This window comes from Phodopus roborovskii, unplaced genomic scaffold (genome assembly GCF_943737965.1).
Source record: "Phodopus roborovskii unplaced genomic scaffold, PHOROB, whole genome shotgun sequence".
Lineage (NCBI taxonomy): Eukaryota > Metazoa > Chordata > Mammalia > Rodentia > Cricetidae > Phodopus > Phodopus roborovskii.
This window is the reverse complement of record NW_026126433.1, coordinates 48,633,524-48,652,076: the sequence shown is the minus strand read 5'-3', so window position 1 is coordinate 48,652,076 and position 18,553 is coordinate 48,633,524. Positions and strand designations below refer to the sequence as shown.

Here is an 18,553-nt window from a genome sequence, read left to right as displayed (position 1 = left end):
ATTCCTTCTTTCCAATATCCTCTTCCGTTTCTTTCATCAGAATTTTAAAATTGCAGAGGGCTTTCACTTCTCTGGTTAAATTTTTTCCTGTGTCTTTCATTTTGGGGTCACAATTGTGACCCACATTGTTTTGTTTCTTTTGTCATCAAGTTTGCTATAATGTATAAAAAGTCTTAGTAATTTTTATGCCAGCTTTGTATCCTGAAATATTATAGAATTATTACCAGTTTTAGCTCTTTCCTATCTTCTGGAATCTTTCTCTTTAACCCAAACAAGGAGAAGAAGCCCAGCCTCCAGGCCTGTCTCTGTCCACCCTGGAAATAACTCAAGGTTGAGATTCCTTCAGGCCATCCAGGTTTTTGTTAGGATATACATTTTGTCTGACAAATTTCAGTTGTATAAACTTTGTATGAACTTTAAATATCTAATTTTCTGCCTTTTGAACCTTTCAGATAACACTGTTTATGAGCCAGTTAAGACCTACTTGTGAATTATTGTGGGGAAAAGTCAGTTTAAATTCACTGATTAATTAGGATTTATGACGGTACACCTGTGCACCCTGATGTAAAAGATATGGCAAAGTGCAGCTGATTTGGGTTTAGTGTACTTTTAAAACCTGTGTGTGCATCTTATTTATTTACTTATTTGGTGATCTAGTTTGTAGACTTATTTGGTGATATAGTTTGTAGATAAAATTGGATAGGATTTAACAAACATAATATATATCATGATTTGCAGTTGTCAGGATAGGCGGCATGTCAGGAAATACCTTGTTTAATAGCTAGGACTGGACACCTGAAAATTATCCATGATGTTCACTTGGTGACTATAGTATTTATTTTCTTTACAAAAAAGATATTGACAAACTCACTGAAGATAAGAAAGAGGGCCTGAGACAGCTTGCCCTGACATTTCAGCATTTCACGAGAGAAGAGATACAGGATGCTTCCCAGCTGCCACCGTCTTTTGACCTTTTTGAAGCCTTTGCAAAGGTAAGTTTGAAGGTTCATCTCTCTGCTGGTGCTGTAAGTCAATCCGTTACCCTTCACTTTCTTGTCATTTGTAAACACCTCTGGAGCTTTGATGGGACTTTGATGAATATTAATGCTTTGTATCACCCCCCCCCCCCCATCTAAATGAGCATGGAATGAAAGAATTCAATATTGCCTGGACCAAATATGTGCTACTTTTCTATTTTACCAGTAATTTTGCTTGGAGGTTATTTGTTGCTAATACTGTCAACATCCCCTCTAGAGAGCAGGCTCTCTTTCCTCAGAAGAACACAGCAAATCTACTTAATTAATGTCTACTGAAGGATTTCGTTTTAGTGTTGGGCTTACTTTTAATGTTGTTTGCTTTAGCCAGCTTGAAACTAACAAACAAAAACTAAACTCTCTTGGAATCTGTTCTGATTAACTGACTTTTAAATAATATGAAAGCATATCGGTTTATGATTGAAATAATTTAAAGATCAGATTAGTGAAATCAGAGGTTAGAGATAGGAAACAGATTTACTTAGTGTTTCATCTGCGCTCTGTGAGTAGGAGTTACGTGAACTGTTCTGTTTGGAAACGAGTCTGCAAGTGTGCTTTGGCCCAGGCAGCAGCAAAGATGGTGGGGGATGGCCATGCCTGACACTCCCCACACTGCTCGGGATCTGCCGTCTTTGTCCATTTGTTTTTAATGTCCGTCATGTTTTTACATCGGAAGAGGACTTTGCCACTTACCTTGAAATTTGTGAAACACGTATTTTGTAACAGCCCTTGGTTACTTTAAAGAATGCTTTCAAAATGACCAACTTGGTAAGAATTTAAATGTGATTATTTTGACTGCTATGAATTTATTCTAGTTTTACCCCCTCAAAGTTATTATTATTCAAAGTATGCCCTATGGTTTTCTGATAATGCACTCTTAGCATTATATTGCGGTTTGTCTATAATTTAAAGTTGATTTGAAATATAGTGGCTACTTCCTGCTTATTTATTTCGTATTTCTTGAAAAAGTAGTCTCTACCAGTTCCATAGGTACTGTGGACAAAGTTTCTTTGACTTTAAACATTGAAAATGTAATCTATGTCTAGTGGTGGCTGGTACTTCGTCTCTCACATTGACAATGTGACTGCTCTATGGTGTCATTTCTGCTGTTGAAAAATCTCCTGTAACAAGCATAATTACAATTAATATTCATGTCAGATGTTTTCAAATATTGCTAAATCTAAACTTTGTTCCTGTTGTTTATTCTTAAACTTCTCTTTCCCTGCTCTTTGGCACAGGGTTTCTCTATAGTTTTGGAGCCTGTCTTGGAACTCACTCTGTAGACCAGGCTGGCTTCGAATTCACAGAGATCCATCTGCCTCTGCCTCCTGAGTGCTGAGATTAAAGGCATGTGCCACCACCGCCTGGCTTGTTAAACATTTTTAATGATATTAATATTGTGAAACTCTTGCCATGTTATGTGTGAGGAACATTCCACAATTGTGATGAAATTGGGTAATTTTTTAAGACAGCTTTTCAATAATAAGCTACCCCTCTTCCCACATACTTGTAGTTGTGCTTGCTATAAAAGTGGGACATTCAGGATTGGGAACAGGGCTCAGGTGGAAAAGTGCTGACGCACAAGCCGTTGACTTTCAGCCCCAGCACCCCTGTAAAGGCCGGCTGTGGGGTTGTACACTTACACTCCTAGTGCATAAGAAAGGGTGACAAGTGGGTCCATGGTGCTCCCTGGCCCACAGGGCAGCTTTGTCCTGTCGGGAAGTCCCAGGTCTTAGTGAAAGAGTCTCAAAAACAAACAAACGTATAAACAGCAGCAGCAACAATATCAACAACACAAGGCGAGTGGTTCCTAAGGTGCCGCAGAAGAATCCACACCACACAAATGCACACACTGGAAAACATATATGTTGTTGAGATTTTGGATATTTACACTTACAATTGGGCTTACACATGTAACTTGGCTTACAACGTACTTTAGTAGAAGTCAGAGGGAATCAGGTAATTTACTTGGGGGTCCTGTACATCTTTGCCTAAGTGTTGCCAGTTAATATTTTGTCACTTGTGGTTATGTTTCTGCTTATAAATTAATTCATCAGTAGGAGAGATCACTCTCTCGCTTTTCCCTCCTCAGGAAAATGATCTTAATCAAGCTAATTAATTTCCTGCAAGCTGCAGAGAGGCGCAGAGGCTGAGTGTAGAGGCGTGCACGTGTTTCTTGCAGCATACTCAAAATGGGTGGAAGGTATTGTTCAGACAACCTTTTCCACTCTTCCATCCCGTACCCATTTTGCAGTTAACCAGAGAGAGGGAATGGGTGGCACCACAGTGTATGCCTTGCAGTAGTCTGCTTCTGCATGCCACATGGAATTAGTCAGTTCATGGAACTTTGATGTGTTTTCTCCTCCTCGGCCCTTGAAATGGGACTTTACCTGGCCTCAGTGAAAATGCCGTGCGTTCTGGGTTGTGTTTGGTCTCTTTGTTCTTCATTCATTCATTCATTCATTCATTCATTCATTCATTCATGTATGTTATATGTCAGCATTAGACTCCATACACTTTTGTTTCATCCTTGGTGTTTGTCACCAAAGGTATTCGGTAGGAGGGAATCATGCTTATTCAAGCTGGGCCCAGTGGGAGGACACAGTGATGCCATGGCTAATCCCTCAAAGCTTTCTCTTCTGGGAGCCTTAGATGTTGAACCCTCTTCAGGTGGGAGAGTAACCTCTCCCCTCTATGAGACCAGGTTCTTAGAATGCTTTTTAAAAATTTTTTTAAAGATTTATTTATTTGTTATGTATACAGTGTTCTGCCTCCAAGCCACAGGAGGGGACCAGATCTCATTAGAGATGGTTGTGAGATCTCAGAATCTGTGGGAGAGCAGCCAGTGCTTCTAACCTCTGAGCCATCTCTCCAGCTCCCCATAGAATGCTTTAAAGCTGTAGTGTTTTTTTTTTTTTTTTTTGGCCTGGCAAAGTTCCCTCCGACACTAGACACCTGCTGCACAGGTGTTTTTTTTGTGGGGCACAGTCTCAAGGCCTTCTTAGCGCCTGCACCGGTTTGGCTTTTCTCAACCCCACATGAGCGCACGCGCGAACAGCAATTGTCTCATGGCTCCCATGTGCTCTCTCCCGATGAAATTGTTGCTTGGTTGTAAAGTTGAGCACCACGAGATATATCGGAATGAATCCCCCTCCTCCCGCGCCAAGTGCAGATAATAAGGAGGCCTCTCACCGAGAAGTAGAAATTGACCTGAGCCTGAGAAGATGTGCTGGCAGATGTACGTAGTGGCCTTGAAAGGCTGGTGGGGAGTGTAGTGCTCTGATTGTCTACTTACTGGGGCATGTGCAAGAGAAGACTGAGAAGGGCAGTGTGTGGAAGACAGGCTCAGTTGTGTGGGTCTTCCTGGCAGAGTTTGAATGATGTCACTGGCCTCCAGAATTCCCACACAAGAAGAGCTGATGCTGTGAGATCTGGTGGGTGAAAGATACAGGCACCATTCATAAATGCTTTGATTGTGTATAGCTGTTTCTTCTTTATCTTAAAGCATATGTTCTTCAGGCCATATGAAATTATGAAATCCGAGGAAGAGAGGCAGGTGTTGACCGCCTCTGACAATAATGGAGGCAGCTGAGGGGCAGGAGGTGGCTGGAGATTCACTGAGAGCATAAAGGATACACTTATTCATATGCTTCTTAAAGATAAGGGTCTAGCTCTCCTTTGCTTCTTCCCTACAAGCCCATCCCCTCCTCCCATACCACAACACATTTGCTCTTCTACTTTTAGTTAGGTTTTGAGGTGAATTCATCTAGGAAGGACTAACAAAGACTGCTCTAATAAAGTCTTGAGGTTGAGTCCTAAACATTTGCTCCAAATGCAGGAAAAAAGTATATACTAATTATAGTTATTAACTTATAAGATCAGAAAAGTACAGCTAGCGAGAACACTGATTTATTTACTTATTTACTAAATGCATTTTATTATTGTATGTGTTTGGGTCTTGCATTCACATAGTTACATGCTGCATATGTGTGCTGTGCCCACACAGGCCAAAGAGAGTGTTGGATCCCTTGGAACTGAAGTCACATACAGATGTGGACTGCCTTTGCGCCTTGAGACTCAAACCTGGGTCCTCTGGAAGAACAGCTAGTGCTCTTAACCACTGAGATATCTCTGCAGAGGACAGATTTAAATTGAGGCTGGGTGGTATGAGAGTTAAGTTGTCTTGTCAAGGAGGGAAATTCTTGAAATCTGTATTTGTTTATCTGTGTATTTGTATACACACCCAAATGCACCGATAAACAAATACAGATAGGAGAATTTTACTTTTTTGCTTTGAGAAAATGTGTGTGTGTCCATACATGCATAGGAATAATAATATCATCTCCTTTGTGGATAAAAATGAGGACTAACTGTAAGTTGCTTGGCAGAGTAGTTGGCACACACTATGAGTGTCATACTATGAATGCTCCACCTCCCTGCATTATTGGTATTTGAGTATAAAATGTCAGCGTTTTATGTCTCCCAGTGCTGTCATTCAGCCTTGAGCACAGGCTGAGACTGGTTGTAAACCAGTTTCAGACAGTTGCTCACTGTTGTGTTCAGCAGTAGTGTCTCTTGAGATGCCGTGAATTACCTATCTTGATGAGGAGAAATTTTGCAGACAAAAAATAGTACCTCTACCCTTGTAAGCTATTTTTGTTTCAGTCCACAGCTATTGTGGCAAAAATTCACTTGTGCTACTCATAGCAACTCACTTGACTCCTGAGTGTTTTCTGTAGGTCATGTAAAATATGAATGAATTCTGTCCCATACTTGTACCTGAAGAGGAAAAAAATGAATTACAAGTGTTTTCATTACCATGATTATCTGAAATGGACTGCAGCATTCTATGTTTCCATTCATCATAATTATTAGAAAAGTTTATGAATAGGCTTGACATTATTTTAGCGAACAGCTTTGAGGCTTTTATAATAAACGCACAGAACATAGTTTTTTAGCAGTCAGTTTGAGGTTCCAGAAACAGAATATCTTTTACTGTGGGTTGTAACTTTTCTAAGTATGAATTCTGACTGATTAGAAACACAATAAGATCAGAGCAATAAGGTAGAAACTGAATGAGTTTCACAGAACATTCTAGAAATAGACATTAAATTGGAAGCAACAGAACAACAATGACCTTCCTGACTACAAAACATGTGTCTTTGTTAGTGTTCCCGGAGCTCTGCAGCGCAGTTTAATTTCATGATATTGCGCTGTTGGCATAGAGTTTTTTCGATTAGAAATTCCACATCTGTTTGAGAAGATGTCCCCTCCTTCTTTCCTTCAAACAAAATAATGTTTCTTCTCATCTCATCTCATTTTTTTTTTGTTTAAGGCATATATGCCTTCTTAAATGTAATTTTTAATGCACTTAGCCACATTTAGCCGTGTATTAAGCTATCGTGTATTACCAAGATGTAGAGTGTCGATAATCTAAACCATAATTTTAGTAAAGAGTTGACTGGAAGAAAAAACTTAAAGTAACCCTTCCTCTTACATATTTTTCTTTCTTTTCTTTTCTTTTTTTTTTTTTTTAAAATTCTCTGGGATACTGCACATCAGTAAATAGAGAGAGTGATACTTACCTTGCTATACTTGATTTTCAGTCTAGAACTTTCATTTGATTTCTGTTACCTGTCTGTGCTAGCTGTGCTTGCGCTGGATGATGGCAGTGCTGTATGCTGTCTAATTTGTGGGCAGAATATTGCCTCATGTTGTTTGGAAAGGTCATGCGTGTGTGCGCGCGTTTGCCTCTTGAGGGCTTCAGGTTCACATCAGACTAAATCTTAATGCCTTTTTGTTGATGAGCTCAATTGGCTTTCCCTCCTGCAGCATGCTATAAAGTATTAAGGAAGGCAATTTTTTGAATTAATAAAGTGATGGATTATCTAATTACAAAGTTGGTGTGAGATGGCTGCCGTGTAACTTTGACTGCATTACTAGATGATCCCAGTGACTGATCAGATGGGTCTGGGTCCCATTAAAGGAAAATATGTTATTAAATATTTAATACTGAGAGTGAGCAGACACGCCAGGATTGCTAACCTCCAGGCACCTGGTGCACATACCTATGTGTTTGTCAGTAACTGCTGGAAGAGACTGCAGCGTGCATAGGACAACTGCTGGAAGTCTTTGTTGTTGGAATTTTCCTTCTCTGCTGGACTTATGTAAATCAGGCAAACATCCAAGATTCTTAAGTGCACAGTGGTCCTGGCATTCTAATTATGAACCAGTGATACACTCATGATTTATATGTTTTCTCTTTATTATAATAGATTGAGTCCCCAAGTAGATTCAAGAGACATTTATTCTCAAAGATACACATCAGCCCTTCAAGGAAAGTGATGTTTGTTGGACACTTGGGCTTTGAAGACAAAACAAATCATGGCTTGAATTTTAATGGTGCTATTTATTTATCATGTTCTTCACGTTTAGCCATTTGGTTAATATTTCTCTTCATTTATGTGTAAATAACCTATGATGGGTGTATGTTTATCATGGTTAAAGACCAGATGCCTTCTAACTTCTGAAGGTGGGAAGGATAATTAGTGAGGTCTTTTTCAGCATTTTTATTTATACCTGTGCTGCACAAAGTTAATTGCTTATCTTAGGTCTGCTGCTTTGGTTAAATGTATTGAGTGAGTGTTTGCCAAGCCTTTAACTTGTTTCTTTGAATGTCTAACTCACCATTAATTCAGATGAAGATGTGCTTTTGAAGATGGCAACAGGAGAGGTTACTGGCACTACTTTTGCCCCCTTTATTTACAGCCAAATCTTTCTTCTTGGGATACTGTGCCACTACCAGACAGTGACCAGGAATCAGGAATTGCATTTAATTGGAATTCCTGACAACTTTCCTGTTTAATTTTTAGCCAAATAAAATAATTCATAACATTTAGGTTGTCTTCTGTTTTGTGGGCATTATTTTAATAAATATTTAAAAACAGTAAATTCAGTCTGTAAGTATACAGTAGGCAGAAAGCCATCTTTAATATCATGGCACAATTTATGAAGTTTAGTAAATTAGCTGTCAAGTCAGTGTGATAGAGAGACTGCTCTTTCAGGAAATGAAGACTTGCTGGATTAATCACTCTCAGGCTTGGGAAACCTTTCTGTGAGATGCACGTACACGACTGTCATTGCAGATGGATTTGTGCACAAGGAAAGAGCACCACTAGGTCTGTCTTTGAGGCAGGTTTTCAAACTGCTTTAAACTGACAAAATTTCCAGTTTGTCATCAGTGACATTTATCTACCTATCTACCTATTTATCATTTATCCAACCTTTTGATTCTACTGTAAGATTCCCAAATACTGGCATTACAGGTGGTTTCCACCACACTCAGTCATCCCGGTATTTTGAAATCTGTATGCCAGAATGGCAAAATGGACTTCATTAGCAAATGCTTTACCTCACAAGGTGTGAGCTCGATTTTGTTATCATAGCCAAAAGCCTGGGCCATGTGTTAGGGAAGGATGTAGCTGTGCACTAATTCTGTGTTTGTGAACACAGAATATCGGTTTCCATATATTTTGACATATTCCGGAGTGGTCTTCTGTTAGTTTCCCCAATAACCTTTAAAAAATAAATGAGCATGGATTTCACTTGCAGGCTGTATTAGAGCAGATGGCAGGCCAGATTTGGCCTGCGGGCCATTATGTGACAATCTATGAATCTTCTTTGTAAGCCAGAAGATATTCTGCTCATACTAGGAAACAAAATGTACTGTCAGAAAGATCTTTAATTAAAAAAAAAGTAGAAAAAGTTTTATACTTCCTAACAAGCCATTAGTTCTATTGTTTTGGTTTCCAGCTCTATTTACAAGCACATATATATAGACAATAGGTGGTGTGCATTTATTTTTAACTCTAAGATAATTTAATTCAATAATTTAAAATTTTTAATTCAATAATACTGTAAAGAGAGATGCAGTTGTGTTACTAAGGATAGAAAGAAAATTGTCAAATAGAGAAAATACATATTTATTGTCTTATGTATTTAAAATATACTGTTTTTATTTCATATGTACATATATACAAACACATACACACATATTCATACACACACATATATACATGCATACACACACACACACACACACACATACACACACACACACACACACACACATTTGGAGAAAGGGTCTCAGCACATGGCCCTGGCTGGCTTAGAAACTTGCTATGTAGACTTCCTGGAACTCACAGAGTTCCACCTTTCTCTATCTTCTAAAGCATGCACCACCATGTCCAGATTGTTTTTAAAATATTATTATCATCAATAATTATCAGAGAAATGGGGAGGGAGCAGAATGAAAGGGTGATGGGGAGTCTTACATGTGCCACTTTGAGTGTCACGATCAGTGCATCTTGGTTGGTTGTCTTCTACTGTGGGTTCTGGGGAGTTAACTCAAGTCGTTGGGGGCTGTACGCTAATGCTTTATAGGCAGAGCCTTCTCCCCAACCCTGTTTATTTTGCTTTTGTAAGACAAGGTTTTGCATCGTAGCTTATGCTGTCCTGGAACGTTTGGTCCTTTTGCTTCATGTCGCTTTCTCCCACTTGCTAGCATTATTGTTGTATATCCCTGGTTTTGGATGTGTTTATATTTTTTTAAAGCTAAAGGTATTATATTTTGTTATTTTTCCTGATGCAAAGCATAAAGCTATAATTTTATGTTAATATTAGAAATATCTTGTTTGCATATGTTAGGTTCAAAATTTGTGTGTGCATATGAGTATGTGTGTGCTATGGGTTGGTACACATGCATTTGGAGGACAGGGATTGATAATGAATTTTTTTCCTCTGTCACATTTCTACCTAGATCTTTGGAGATAGGGTCTCTGGAAGTCTTCCTCCCCCTGTACTGGGTTACAGACCCTGGTATATCAGGCCTCCATGTGGGTGTTGGGGAGTCTGCACTCTGGTCCTCATATTTTTATAGCATATGATTTTACCCACTGAGCCATCTCTCTAGCCCCAGGCTCAAAACCTTTTGTTTGATTCTTTAGATTTTTTATTTTTATTATTGCCCTAAGACTGCATTGTGATTTGTGTATTTCTATTACAGTTGAGGAGAGCTTCTTCTGGAAGGAAAAGAACAAATGTATTTTCGAGGTGTGATGTCAATAGTTACAAAGATTGTCAGAAATTGCTCCATTGCATTTTATAATGAGCAACAGCAGAGTTATATTTTTGAGATTAGAAATCATTTGTTGCCCTTTGATGTGGAAAATAATGTGATTTGATACATTAACAAAATAAAGAGGTAACTTTGGTTCTCTAAGCCAGATCTTAAAATATATGTCCTGATCAAGGTCAAAAGCCATCTCCCTACCATCTGTAAGGAGAGGTTCAAAGATATATTTTCATTAAAACATTTATGTTCAGTGCTCAGTGTTGCATGCTTAAAGGACATATCAGAGTAAGTACTAGTCTCCAAAGCATGCGGAAGAGAAGCTGGAGGGCCATACCCTTCTCAGCCACACTGGCTGACAGTCTTTTAAAATTAGATGCTCCAAGGATGAATTAGGCTGTCGTGGTATGACCTGAAGGTGCCTGTCCCTGGAAGGGTTTCATTGCAGATCAGAGTAGGAATACTGGCATGGGTTGTCTCAGTATAAAGGAGGTCCATGGGGTTTGTGAAGTTGTGGTATTGATGACACATCATGGGGGCCACACACTTTTTACTTACCTGGTCTTCTGAAGTTTTGTTTCACACTAAAGTTTCAGCTAAAGCCTTCACTCTGATCTACCACTTGGGTTGGCCTTTTTGCTTTGTAAAATTAGTCACTATTGGTGTTTTCTACTGCAGACTTTGGTGACTGTATTTTGTAAGATGCATGCCTTTCTTTCTCAAGTAGGTTGTGAACCTCAAGAAAACATATTCATGATTTCTTTTGTGCAGCATGGTAGAATAAGATAATATTTGGCTGAAAGATCAAAGAAATTAACCACCTCATAACCTGCCCAGCTCTTCGCTCCCTGCCTCTCCCATGTTTCACCAAGTGCTATGCACAAAGCTGAGTTCATTATGTTCTGTTTTGAGGCGCTTTTTGTTCCTTGATGCTGACTAGTTCAGGACCTACCTGCCTAGTGAAAGGTGCTGGAACACAAACTTGCTTAACTAATGTCACACCAGCCCATCATCGGTCTTTGTTTCTTGTATTGAAAATCATCTCTGTAAAGCCAGGGGATGAAGAATACTTGATGTAATAGTATTATTCCTACTGACATCTCCACACTAGAATAGGTTGTCTCCACACTGAAGAATTTCAACTTCAGAGATTCTCTGTGCCTGTGCTTAAGTGACTGCGACTTGCACAAAGCAGCTGTGCACTGTCACTTCAGGTGTCTTGATTATAAACAGAATTTACGAATTACGCATTAGCAACATGTGGATGTGTTTGCAGTTCAATGCTTAGGCCCACTGGGTGTGCAATAGTGGTGTGGGCTGAGTGTTTTATCAGTGGAAGAAGGAGCATTTGAAGGACTAGGCTCAGGATTCCCAGTGCTGCATTCTCTAGTTCTACTTTTATTATTTTTCAGGGGGTAGGGTAGGGTGGGCTGTTTCGAGACAGGGTTTCTCTGTAGCTAGTTCCTGTCATGGAACTAGACCAGGCTGGCTTTGAACTCACAGAGATCCACCTGCTTCTGCCTCCTGAGTGCTGGGATTAAAAGTTTGTGCCATCACCACCCGGCTCTACTTTTAGTATTTTATAATGCCACAAAGTACTCTGCGTTGGTAGCCACAGTCGTTTCCTCCAGCAACTCTCTGGGTTACTGTGGTTATTATGCTCCTTGTGGGTGAGGAAATGTGTGAGAGCTCTAGCCTGGCTTTCTCATCTTAGAGTCCCTGCTTCCCTTAATCCTCCACGCTGCATTCTGTGTTGTGTGAGTCCTGTGGTAGGGCTTTAATTGGGAAGGGATACAAACCACAGGAGCAAAATCCAGAGAGACAGAAATAAGAATATTTGCTAGTATTTCTCTTTCTGGCAGGAAATGGTCATTATGGGCAAAGCAGTAGATTTTAAAATGCCCTTTTTTTGATATTTTTAGGCAAGGGATCCATTGTGTTCCCCCTTCCCTTTCCTCCAGGCACACCTAAATTAGTGTAGGTGGGGTGGGTTGGAAGATGTTGTATTTCTCTTACCAAGTGGTTTGTATTGCTGCTGCTGCTGCAAGTCTATGTAAAAATAAAGGTAATTGAAATGGAATTTGCATGGGGATAAGACTGCTTTTTGATATCTGAATTCTGTATCCTGGACATACTATATATTAAAACATGAATTATTCAAGAGCCCCCCACCATGAGTATGTATTGTTCCCAGGCCATTATTGGTTGTATTTTCTCTGTAATTCTGTAGATAGATATTTTGTACATTAAAACATTTTATAATTTTATCAACTCTGTACACAATATAGAAGAAAATCCTCTTTGGTAGTAATACTTTTCCTGCCTTTTATGGGTATTTATTTGACCTGAGCACTTATATTTATTAATAACACAAGAAGAGCATTTTATAATATCATTTTTGAACATATGTTTTCCAAGCAAAATAAGAGCAAGAACTCTAATACATTAGACCAGCCTGGTTAAGGATAGGTGCCATTTCATGTTTTGATTGTCATTTGGCTTTAATTTTGATGCTATCTTTTGCTGATTTGACTGTCACTGTTGGCTGCCAGGGGTTCACGACTGAGGCTTTACCCATCTCCCTGTGCCTTGAGAAAAGTCCAGGTTTCATTTCTAGCCTTGGTGTCCATTTTTCCTAAATTCTAACCCTGTATTTTGTAGTTAATGAAAATTTTCATCTGGACAACTTGTTTTTACCTGAGACTCATGGTCCCCAGTTTGTAAGCCCCGTCCTCCCCTAGAAGCATTCTCCTCATGGCATTTCCGAGTTTCCCCTTACCATTGCAGTCCTGGTATGGAATCAGGCAGCCAGGACCTGAGCAGGGCACCCCCTCCCTGCTTGCTTTACATTTACTTGTTTGCTTGTTTGTTTGCTTATTTCTCCTGGCTACTTCCCTAGTCAGGAGTGTTGTTCTCTTACCCAAATCTTGCTTCATTTTTATACACTGATTGCAGAGAGAAAAGCAGATACCCAAACCCAAATCTGATCATTTAACACCCCCCATAAAAATGTCTATCAAGAGGGCTGGAGTGATAGCTCAACATGTGAGAGTGCTTGCTGTCCTAATCACCGGAAAGGCTGCACCCCAATACTCTAGTACCTTGTAGAGAGACAAAGAATTGCAGTGACTCATCCAGTGTGTGTGTTCTAACTCCTTCATGTGTTCATTTTTCAAGGGACTGAAGCTTTTCGCTGTCCCATTAAGGCAGCAATGCATTGACGGTGGCAGTAAATGTGCGTGACTTGAATGTATTCTCCATAGGAGGGAATTGTCTTTGGCAGGCTGAAGCAGTTTTTGAATTAGTTTGTAAAGCTGATCATGGATATGAGGGCGCACGAGCAGAGCCATCCAAGCCAGTCACAAATCAACAATGGTGTGTGTGTGTGTGTGTGTGTGTGTGTGTGTGTGGTCCGACTTGGGTCCACTTCAGCTCTGAGTAATATTAATCTTCTGTAGTAATTGAGTGGATTTTTCTGCTTTGTCAGTGCTGTTGCATTTTATAATTAGATAATTATAAGTATGTGATCAGATTTCAGAAATCCACTTATGCTTGCTAATGGTTGCTAAGGCTCCGAGGGGTTTTGGTTTGTTTAATTAAATCACTTCATTAAAGGGTCAAGGTTGGGTGGGGCTGCTGAGGTCACTGGGATCTGGCCTTGTTGAATGAGAGTCTTTCTAACATTTATGTAGAGAAACGATGATCCTACAAAGATATTTTTGTGCTAAAAATATTCCTTTCATGCTAGTAAGATTACAATATTTGTTATTTCCTCCTACCCGAGTCTGCCCAAAACACACACAAAGTCTTTTGTATTTTGTGGACACAGGCATTGTGTTTCTATAGTTAAAAATATTCTCTTAGTTTATTGGAGTAGAATATTTTCTGCATGATGAGAAATGTTGAGACTTGATTTTGTTATTTAAAAATTGTTTTCGAAATTTCTAGATGTTTTCGATTATAGAACTCAGTGGGGCTCACAGTGAGTGGGATGGGTTGATGGGTCACATATTTACTAACAGCTGCCAGCATTGCCATTTGACAGTTCCCTTAAAGCTCAATTGCTTTCCTTTATTTCTACCATTGTTAGCATTCCACCTTCCATTCTGCCTGGCAACTCTCTTTCTACTCTTCAGACTGTTGCCTCCATCATTGTAATCCGCTGGAGAATACATGGTGTATGACAAACAGTGGAAAACTGATGGTGGTAGCCACAGTCCCTGAAGGCACTTCTGAGTACTTACGTTTTAGTTGTTTGTATATTTATTTCTTTTAGTTCTCCTTTAAGATGGGATGGAAGTTAAATCTTACCTTTCCTTTTCTCGTTAAGTGATGCAGGAAAAGGAAATATGAATTTGGGGAATGACAATGTATTCAGCTGGTTTTCTCTTACCTAAAATGCCTAAGAATCACATTGCTTAGTTTCTACCCTATTTCTTCATTTCTTTGGTATACATCAGAAATAAGAGCTTGTGGATGAATACTAAATATTGTAGTAACATAGGAAGCAGGGGTAAGAGTCTGGACCCTCCTAGACAAGAAGCCCCCTACCACGCTGCCAAACTCAAAACAGCAATATCATATGATGCTTAATAGGGAGAATGGTTTGCATTTACAATATAAGATATCACAAAGGCTGCCTGGGATTTTCTGTTCAATACACTGAACAGAAAACAGCTGTTTAGCAAAGACAGACTAAGTGACTTCAGTGTGAGAGAACTCATCACAGCGTTTCCTTATACTCAGAAGTTTTCTGTTGCTCCAAAATAGAGGAAGGATTGCAATGTCAACATTTAAGGAAGAACTTCAAAATGAGCACTCAAGCTAGCATCTATCCAGAAACAAAGAAATGTACTTATGCACCTAGGATTTTGAAAGGCAATTACACTAACATATTCTAAGAAGCATTCCATGTCTGTGCAGTTAGCAGAGCATCAAGGGAATTTCTAAAATCAATATGTATTTTTTTTAACTGTTTGAAAGCATTTAATGTTAGCAATGAAATATTCTCACAGGCTTTGTCTTTCACAGAACAGGCCTAAATTCTAGCAAAATGATGCATGATAGCATATTTGAACACAGATGGGAAAGCAGAAGGATAATATATATGCAGACAAAAATATAAGTACAGGCACTTGGGTTTATATTACTCTGCTCCAGTCAAACAAGATCACAGCAAACTATCCGGTGCAGCCCAAAAGGCAAGAGCAGAAATGAAGTTGCAGTGAGTCGCTCAGTGACAGCTGCCTGCCTGAGCTGAGTGGAGCTGTGAACACGATGACTCTCACGTCATCCCTGTACCAGGTCGGGATTCTATCTCACTTCTTACACTCGGTGTCTACTGTGCTCAATCTAAAATTCTACAGAAGTAACTGTGTCCCCAAAGGACATGTAGATGAAAGCAACAAGACTCAGGAAGAGAGATTTCCCACAGAAGTGTTTCCTGGGACATGAGCAGGGTTTTGAAAAGGAAGATGTCATTGGCTGAGTTATGGCTTTTTCAAGTTGCTTTAGAGATGATCCCAGCACTCTCTTTTGTGAATGACAATTTGGCACAAGAGGGCTCATCTGATTTTTGAAATGTAAGGACAAATAAATCCTAAATATGTGGTGATTACCATTAAACAAAGGACTGGATACTGCAACAGAAAAACAAGCAAACATTAGAAAGCACGGCAGCTTTCCAGATCCCAGGCACAACATCTGGAGATCCAGGCTTTTGAAAAAGGGAGATGAATTTACTAGGACAATTCTTTCTGAGCAGTGAGATTCATCATGGATCTTGTTGAGCTCACATTTTCCTCAGTCTGCACAATTTGATCTATTGTTTGTAGAAAGTAAATATTTGTAAGCAAGATTTTCAAGTAATATATGCTATGCATGACTGCTTTTAATTTTGTGTTTATTATTTTGCTACAAAGACCATTAAAAGTAATTATAATAACCCACCAGTTCCAGTGAGTGAGATGTGCTCTCCATCGTCTCTTAAGTTCTGTTTTCTTTTTAGTTGACTCATGATAGTGGTATATATTTATGCAGTATAATGTGAGTTTTCAATGTAAACATATAGAATGTAATGATCTGACCAATCTGTTGGTTCTTGAAAATGATAGGAGGCAGGCTACAAGGAGGGGCAAAGAGAAAGGACGCTCAAAATAACGTGAATAGAAGGCACCTCTAATGTCTAGTTGCTGTTCACTTGTGGTGGAGTGGTGGGTGGATTAGAACCTTCAGCTACTCTCTTTGAGACAAAGAAGCCTGCTCAGGCTGTCAGCATCTAATTGATGGAGCAAACAGAGAGTGCCTGTGCTGACCTTTCACACACTTATGCTGAAGACTGCCCCTTTTCTACTTCCCTATTTTGACACGATAAGGCAGAGTCTGAAGACATGAGGAGAAAGAGTAGCTGAGGTATTCTAGAAGTCTCAGTTTCTGGCATCTGTGAAGCAAGTGGTTCTGAAAGAAGATAGCCAGCACACAAAAGTCAGAATTGCTTAAGTAAATTCCCCATTCCCCATTGAACTGAATATTTAGAAACTCACAGTGGTGGTTTGATTTTTCACATGGATGACATTTATGAGACTGTCTTTATTTTAGTTTGAGACAAGTTCACATGTAGCACCCGGCTGTTATCCTATCTCAGCTTCTTGAATATTGGGATCACAGATATGATCCTTTATACTCAGCTACTTTTTAAAAATTTATGTTCTTAACACCCCCCCACACACACATACACACACAAATTGACACTCAAATTAATTCTACCATGGTTACTTTGTGAGATCAGCTTTGAATGTAGCTAGAATGTTCTGAAGTATTTCAGGAGGAGCCACTGGGTCACAGTGAATTAGGACTTGGCGGACTTAAGACTGTCTATAATGGAAGTGTAGAACCAGGAGAAAAGGAAGTCAAAGTGATCCATAGCTGGTCTGAGGAAGTTTGCTGTGATTACTACTTTGTATGGCTTAATTTTATAGTATTCTACCTTAAAAGCTGCAGAGAGTTTTAATTTGGGAACTTACTGCATTGTAGTTAGACATGCAAGCTTGTGTTTGTGCTTGGTTTACAACCTCTTACATACCACAGGAAGGCAAAACTACAGTGATTATCTGTCGAAAAGCTGGATGGCCCATCTTCATGGTTCATTTAAATATTACAGTTTAGGATATGGAGCATGGTTTATTTAATTCATGACCATTAAAATGGGAAAAATATATTCACAAACACTTTCAAATTTCATTTTTAATTTAAGGAATACAACTACATAGTTACAGTGAAGTTTGAAGATATGTTTTTTGGTTGAATATTTTTGTCTCAACTCTGATGGTTGTGGACCTTTGATTCCAGTAAATTTTGAAGATATGTTTGGTTGAGTATGAGTATTTTTGTCTCAACCCTGATTGTTGTGGGCCTTTGATTCTGATTCGTTGTTAGTACAGTCACGGGAGTCATGTGCTGTGGCTCTTTAATCAGATGTAAAGTCTTATGAGACGGTTGTAGTGAGAACTGCAGGCTGCGTCCTGGTTGACAGCTACCATGATAGGTCAGGAGAGGGTTAACTATCCTACACACATGCTAAGACAGGAGTGGTAACTGTAGATACTTTTGCAAGAAAGGAACCTTGAAGTGTTTGTTTCATTTATATTAGACTTTCTAATTAAGGAATCTGTGGGAATAAAAAAAAAAAAAACTCCAGTTTCTAAATATGGCTGTGGAAGCACACATGTTAATTTCAAATTATAATCTTCAAATGGCCTTATTTCCCTTATCATCTTTCTCTAATATTAATTTTAACATATTTATGAGGAAGTGTCCCTTATCTACATGTTATTAAATGGAAGCTGTCAGACTTGAACATTAACATTTTTTTTTCTGCTGTAGTAAAGCTGTGAAATTAGCATGCCCCCTTACATTTTATGTTAAAAGGATAATTTGTGTTACTGTGAAGATAACAAGGATACTCTTATCCTGATCTCTGTGCTGAAATGAGGTCCTCTATAATTCTCTTAAGTCACTGAGTGTCACATTGTCCCAGCAGCAATTGTGTTTTTGTGAGGTCTTAGAACCTCCTGTGACGTCTCGACTCTGTAATCATTGTTTCACCCACTAAAGACTGTTTCTCCAAGAGGAGCTCCACACTGCACTCTGTGAGAGATCCAATTTCTCTGACACAAGGTTGAGGCAGTTTCAAGGAAAGTAAGTTTTTGAGTCAATATGCATTATTCCCATAAAGTCATCCACAATCCCCATCTTGTGCGATTGTCTCTGAATTCTTTCTGTACTGCTGTGCCTCTTGTAGGAGGTGCAAGGTGACAAACGTTTGTGTCAGTGCTTTCTTGGGAACTGTCTAAGGCAGCTCTTACTCCAGAGCTCAGCCAAATAAAGTTTC

At 39.2% G+C, this 18,553-nt stretch overlaps 1 protein-coding gene across 1 annotated transcript in view; it reads left to right on the top strand.

Moving 5' to 3' along the window:
- The window catches only part of Smyd3 (SET and MYND domain containing 3), a 504,787-nt gene that overhangs the window by 104,898 nt on the left and 381,336 nt on the right, over positions 1-18,553 (top strand). Inside the window, exon 5 of the mRNA XM_051186397.1 lies at positions 856-992. Within this exon, the coding sequence (XP_051042354.1) occupies positions 856-992 (137 nt within the window). The remainder of the gene's footprint in view (positions 1-855; positions 993-18,553) is intronic.